This window comes from Drosophila suzukii, unplaced genomic scaffold, assembly GCF_043229965.1.
Source record: "Drosophila suzukii unplaced genomic scaffold, CBGP_Dsuzu_IsoJpt1.0 scf_6, whole genome shotgun sequence".
Classification (NCBI taxonomy): domain Eukaryota; kingdom Metazoa; phylum Arthropoda; class Insecta; order Diptera; family Drosophilidae; genus Drosophila; species Drosophila suzukii.
In genome coordinates this window covers 1,498,771-1,505,775 of record NW_027255938.1, presented here as the reverse complement: position 1 = coordinate 1,505,775, position 7,005 = coordinate 1,498,771, and the positions used below count along the sequence as shown (strand labels likewise).

The 7,005-nt window shown below is 34.1% G+C and overlaps 1 protein-coding gene across 1 annotated transcript; it reads left to right on the top strand.

Moving 5' to 3' along the window:
* Nucleotides 1–622: 622 nt before the first annotated feature.
* Nucleotides 623–6,723, top strand: LOC139355031 (uncharacterized). The gene is made up of 6 exons (XM_070999310.1): nt 623–643; nt 2,457–2,528; nt 2,839–3,048; nt 3,167–3,496; nt 3,639–3,798; nt 3,913–6,723. The coding sequence occupies exons 1-6, from the start codon at nt 623–625 to the stop codon at nt 4,380–4,382; spliced, it is 1,263 nt and encodes a 420-aa protein (XP_070855411.1). The 3' UTR covers nt 4,383–6,723.
* The last annotated feature ends 282 nt before the right edge of the window (nt 6,724–7,005 follow it).

Genomic DNA, 7,005 nt, shown 5'->3' with positions numbered 1-7,005 from the left:
CACCTTTCTTCCCTACAAGATCGTAGAACAACTAGCGCACTAGTTTTTATTTGTGACCTGCTGTCCTCCAAAATAGACTGCCCTGCATTGCTGAGTAGCATAGGCTTTTCCGTACCTGGTAGGTCTTTAAGGTCATTTGAACCCTTTTTTATTCCGGCATATAGAGCTAACTATGCTTTTAATGAGCCTCTGTGTAGAGCCTTGTTCTACTGGAACAAACTTCCATCTCACATGCGGCTGGACCCATGCTCTCCTAGGGAATTAATTAAGAAAACCCTTTACAATTACCTTTCGTCCCTTAGTATTTAGTTTAGTAATATACAAGTAGCCAGTTAAGGTACCAACTGTTGGCGAAATAAATAAATAAATAAATAAATAAATAAATTAGAAATCAAATTACATATATGTACATATATGTATCTATGTACATATATGTACTAAATTTGTGACCCATATACACAAAATAATTTAAATTATTAATAATTTTCAAAAGAAAATCAGCTTTAATATTTAAAGAATATGGTTTTAGTTACGGCTGCCCAACCACCGGCAGATTCTTTCTATTTCCATGACAATTATCATAAGATTTGGCTTTGTAATTTACTATTAAAAGTACAAAAACATGCTTAGCCAAAGAAAAAAGGTGCGTGTATTGTAAACGCTGGGCCGTAAAACCAACGGCAAAATGTGCATACTTACATACATTCAGACAAATTAGAGATAAATATGAACAAGCAAAACGGCAAACGCAAGCGCGTCTTCTTTTTCCATTCGCATTCGTACATTCGTGGTCAAGAAAATATGTATACGCATAAAAACATTAATATTTCTTGTGTATCGATGTTTTGACAATAAGATATAGTCATATAATATATAAATATAATAAAATAAAATAAATATTACTAAATTGACATATACAAGTTATTAAACTTAAGGACTTATTTGTACATATTTTGTTATTTTCTTCCCCATTACTTTGACTTCTATTGTAAAGTAACGGCACGCGACAGAATTTGTCCGTCCTTTTTGCACACATGCATATGTATGTATGTATGTATACACGAAATATTTTGACACTCCGCATTGTAGCGAATCCCGCGATCACTTCGAAGCAAGCGGTTCTCCTGATCAGAAGTAAAAGTGATTAATAGTTTTGTGAGTGAGTTTTTAGAGACAGTTTGAGAGTTGAAAAAGTGAAAAGTACAGCAAAAAGCAAAAGGTGAGTCAAATAAAAATACAATAATTACTTAATATTAAGGCATGTGCATGTCCACGTTTTTTTTGTCGCATTTTTATACCCGTTACTCGTAGAGTAAAAGGGTATACTAGATTGTATACATAGAAAGTATGTAACAGGCAGAAGGAAGCGTTTCCGACCCCATAAAGTATATATATTCTTGATCAGGATCACTAGCCGAGTCTAGCCATGTCCGTCTGTCCGTCTGTCTGTCCGTCCGGATGCACGCTGAGATCTCGGAAACTATGGGAGCTAGGCTATTGAGATTTGGCGTGCAGATTCCTGAGCTTCTTACGCAGCGCAAGTTTGTTTCAGCAATGTGCCACGCCCACTCTTACGCCCACAAACCGCCCAAAACTGTGGCTCCTACAGTTTTGATGCTAGAATAAAAATTTTAACATAAGTGTATTCTTCTCATCAATACCTATCGAGTGACCCGAAAAAAAATTGCCACGCCCACTCTAACGCCCACAAACCGCCCAAACCTGTGACGGCCACAGTTTTCATGCTAGATAAAAAATGTTAACTGAAATGTATTGGTCTCGTCAATACCTATCGATTGATCCAAAAAAAATGTTGCCACGCCCACTCTAACGCCCATAACGCTTAAATCTATCTACCGCCGGTAGGTGGCGTATTTAAGTCTCGATTTGCTGCTTGCTTATCTCCATTTCCCTTTGGTCCCTTTAGCTGAGTAACGGGTATCTGATAGTCGAGGTACTCGACTATAGCGTTCTTCCTTGTTCCTTTTTGAGTTTCTTCTTTGTTGTGCGCGTTATTATTTCATGATAATTTACATTTGAAGAAATTAAAGCTTAAAAAAGCATTACATTTAAAACAAAAAAAGACATACGGTTGTGAAATAAACATAAAATGGATAAAAAATACGAGAAAAAAATGAAGAATATGAAAGAAAATTAAGTGAAAACCCGCCCAAACTAGATAAAAGGAGTAGAATGCACGAGAAGAAAAACTCTAAAAAGGCGCTAAAAAGACGCTTTGCTGCCGTTGCATTCTGCTCTGTGGCGTCGCAGTCGTTTCACCTTTTTTTACGTATACTATTCGGTAAGTGGTAAACACGTGTATCAGGATTTGGCTGAAATTTCATTACCTAAATTATCAAATTATGAGTATATTTAACTTTTGTTTTGTCAAAATACTTATGCCGTTCGTAAAAAAAATTTCAATAAAATCAAAATTCTAACTTTTCTTTTAATAGAATTTCGGTGAAGACTCAGGTGACGAACAAGACCAGGAGATCCCTATTGCAGGTGCTGCGAAACCCAAATTGGTAAGATTTAAAATTATATTTAACAACCTAACTACTTTTGAACAAGACTAACCTCTACATAATCTGAAAGGATTTTACGACCCAAATCAAAAACTTTCCATCACACCACAGTTTAAAGAAAGTATTGGTCGAAGTCTTTATAACAACTGAGCTATAGTAATTTATACTTTGACCACGATTTTTTTCAAGCTGGGACGTGAGGGAAATTATCTAGGTCTGTGGTCGCCTACAGGTAAAATCCTTTTAGATCTTGTAGCGTTTAATCTTGGGCTTTTTAATTGTCGACCTGTCTTATTATTGTTTTTAACAGGTTGCAGACATTTTGAAGGGGTATCCACGGGGAAGGTTTCTCCTCGAGCAATATAACCTAAAAAACACCTTAACGACGGATCAAAGAGACCAGATAATTAATATCATTATAGAGGACATCACAGCTAGGAAGCAGACGCTTAAAACTACAGATTTTGCTGATATTGTGGACCAAATCGTGGCGGTATTTCCCTCGGAGAAGAACTGGAGAGTAAGTTATGACCGTGTTTTGTTCTAAATCTAAACACTATCAATGTTTTTGAACTGTGTTTTGACTTAACAAATCTGTTCTTCATTAAGTTATTTATGCTTTTATTAATTTCTTCCAGGACGTTTACTACAGGCCCCGAAACCTCATACAGAAGCATCCTGCAGGAAAACTGTACTGGAAGTACGCAAATCTAAGGTCAAAGCTTTTGAAGCGCGGTCGATCCGGTCCATTACAGGAATCCGATCCTGTGTCCCAAACAAGTGGTTTTGCTGACATAACAAGCTTTGCTTTGAAAGCAGAGTTAAAGCGGGAAATTTCTGATTGGCTCTCTGTGTGTCAGAAATGGAGGGAATCTCATGCCGAACGCAAAAAAGACATCGAATTGCTTGATGGTCCACAATTTCTAAAGGAGTGGCCAAAATACGGTGATTGCCATGCTCCAGACTTGGTAACTTGTTTTAATTTCTATTCCGTACATTTGTATACCATTTTGTGATCCAAATCTCCTATTAGTTTATGTATTTAAATCCTTATATATAAAACAACCTACTCGAAACATATTATAAAACTACTTAACTTTTTCTTTAAAGATAAAAATTGATTTCAACTTATTATACCCTGAGAATGGAGATGTTTTATTTCGTAAATGGGACCCATTCAAAGAAAAGGTTTTTTGCTTTTACGGAGATCAGATACAAAACAAAGAGTGTCTTAAAATATTAAAGACAGCTCAGAAAACGGTATCAATCGGTAATATATAATTTTTTAAAATTCAATCTACACTTTTTGCAGGTTAAACTTTATCTTTTTATGATAAGCTTAGCTTTTTTAAATTATGCCATAACCAAATATTCTTATTCACAGATTCCAAGGACTACATTTACACTATTTTACTTACCTCAGTCTTGTCAAATAATTCATGGGCCGTAATAAAAGGAAAAAACAAGAGAAAGAAATTCTCCCTACTGGACTCGCAGGAAAGTCTTGTCCTCAGAATCAATTCCATTGCGGACTATGAGGAAAAGCTTCAGCAGCTAATTATTAAGTATTATATAAGCTCAGAAACGGTGCAGCCTTTTTTTATAGTTGAAGGTGAATGCATAGAAAATTTGACAGGATTTTTCGTATACTTTGATAAGTCATTATATAAGTTTGACTCCTTTATAGAGTCGTTAGATGTATGCTTTAAGATTTTTAATACATTGAACTTAAAATACCCCGTACCGTCAGAATTTGCTTGGTTATTCATACAGCAGTACATATATGATACACATACCCCATATGATAAAAAGTCTTCAAACTTAACTTCTTTGCTAAATTTTATGAGAAAGTAAACGTTTTATTACTAAACTGGCAATGTATTCCTGTTTCAAGTGCTGTCAGAGCTTTTCGCATACGGATGAATTAATACAACACTTAAAAATAAGTCACTTACTTAAGAAACCGACCATAGACAACCCGTTAATATGTAAATTTAAGTCATGCCATAAACTATTTTTAAAGTACGCCGTTTTCAAGAAACATATTTGTAACTCGCATGCTGAGATTACATTATCGGAAAATGACAGCATTGAAGAAATCAATATTTTCAAAATTAATAATACTTATGTTACTGCAGCTTCCAATTGCGAATCAAGTGTCGCTCTAAAGAATAACTTAGCACATATTAAAACCACAGATTATCAAAACAATTTTGAAGACAAGTCTTTTTTTTTTTCTTGTGGCTTGCACGCTTGACCGGACTGCCAAGAAATGAGATTCTGTTTATACAAAAACAAATTGCTGATCTGCTAGCCCCAATAGCTAGTGCAGTTAAAGATGCTCTGACAAGTTCAACTTTATCATACGAAATACTTAATTATGTTTTAGATTTCTGTAAGAGTCCATTTAAGCCTATAGTATCTGAGTATAAAATTTTAAAGTTTTTAAAAGAGAAAAATCTCTATGAAAATCCTTTGGCATATACAATTTCAAACAAACTAGTACCTAAAATTAAAAGAGGCAAAGCAGAACTCATGCCTCACAAAGTGAACATACAACTTATGCCTGTAAAGTTCCAAATAACAAAATTTTTCGAGATTCCAGACGTTTTGAACCTTACTGTTAAAAATCAAAAAGAGCTAATGAAAAAGGAAACTATTTGCAACTTTGTCAATACCTGTACATTTGCTAACAAGCTTTCACATTATGATATAAATGATATTATTATTCCGTTAAATTTCTATGCCGATGAATTTCAAATTAATAATGCCATAGGTGCACATGTTTCATCTATATGTGGCTGCTATTATTGCCTCAATACTTGCAATCTAAGTTAGATTTTATTTTTCCCTTTGCATATATACCAAGTCAAGCATTTAAGGAAATAGATAATGATGTTGTATTTTATCAAATATATCAGGTTTTAGAGGAACTAGAAAATGGAATTAGGGTAACCATAGGGAAAGAGTCATTTACTATATACATTGTAGTAGGTCTAATTTTAGGTGACAATTTAGTACTCATCTCGATACTAGGCTTTATAAAATCATTTAGAGCAAAACGATTTTGCAGAGCATGCAGTGAAACAACATAGAAATGAAAGAGACATCTTTTCATTTCTATGTTCTTTCGCCTGCATGCTCTGCAAAATCGTTTTGCTCTAAATGATTTTATAAAACCTAATATCGAGCTGAGTCCTAAATTGTCACCTAAAATTAGACCTACTTTGCAGAGCATGCAGGCGAAACAACATAGAAATGAAAAGAGACATTTGTGAACATCCAAATTTGTTAAGAAACAGGGCTTCGTATGAAAATGACATAAAAGCACAAGATGTTCTTGAAACAGGAATTAAGAGCGACTGTTTATTTAACGAACTTAAAACTTTTCATGTAACAGAAAATTTTTATTTTGATCTCATGCACGATGTCCTAGAAGGCGTATGTGTTTATAGCGTATGCCAAACTCTCACAGCTTTGATAAAAGGAAAAATTTTAAGTTTAGACATTATTAATTATCGGAAAAAATGTTTTTCCTTTGGAGAGTTAGACATAAAAAATGCATTGCGTCCTCTTGTTCTGAGTAAGTTACAAAAAATCGAACTAAGAATGACCGCTAGTGAGAAACTTTGCCTAGCTAGGTATCTGCCATTTAAGATAGCGAGCTATGTGCCCAAGAATAACAAAAACTGGATTTTATTCACCCAAATGCTAGAAATTATTGACATGTTATTTCAAAATGAATTTAATGATGCTGACTTACAAGTTCTTGATAGAAAGATTCAAGCTCATCATAAATTATATGTTTTGTTATATGGACCAACTTTGAAACCTAAGCATCATTTTCTTGTTTACTACCCGACCGCGATAAGAAAATGTGGACCTCCTAAGCTATCTTGGGTTATGAGGTTCGAAGCTAAACACAGAAACTCTAAGTCATATTTAAGTTCTATAACGTCGCGGATAGCTGAATGTCGTTCTCTCGCTATAAAAGAAAGTCTTAGTTTCTCTTACTTTCTAATGAAGAACAAGAACGGAATTCCTCCCCACTTTAAAGTAATAAGTTTTGTAAATGACGACATACATAAGGAATACTTGAAACAAATTAGTTCCTATAAGTTGTCATCTGAAAATGTTCAAATATCTGAGGTTATTTTGAACAAAGGTATAACATATAAGAAAGACTATTGTTTGGGAATAAGAAATACAAACTTTTTATTATTTAAGGTACTTTTTGCGTTTGTGGAAGCACAAACAGTTTACGTTGCCTGTAATAATATTGCAATTAAACAGTTTTGTACGCACATGCAGGCGTACGAATGTGGCAAAACACAAAAATCTGTGATTATAAAAAACATTGAAGACTTTACTAGCTGCCCTATGCATACGTATCATATAAATTCTAAGACTTACGTTAAGTACAAATGTATTTAAAACAAAAGTAATAATGACGTGTTAGCATGGTACAAATAGAGTT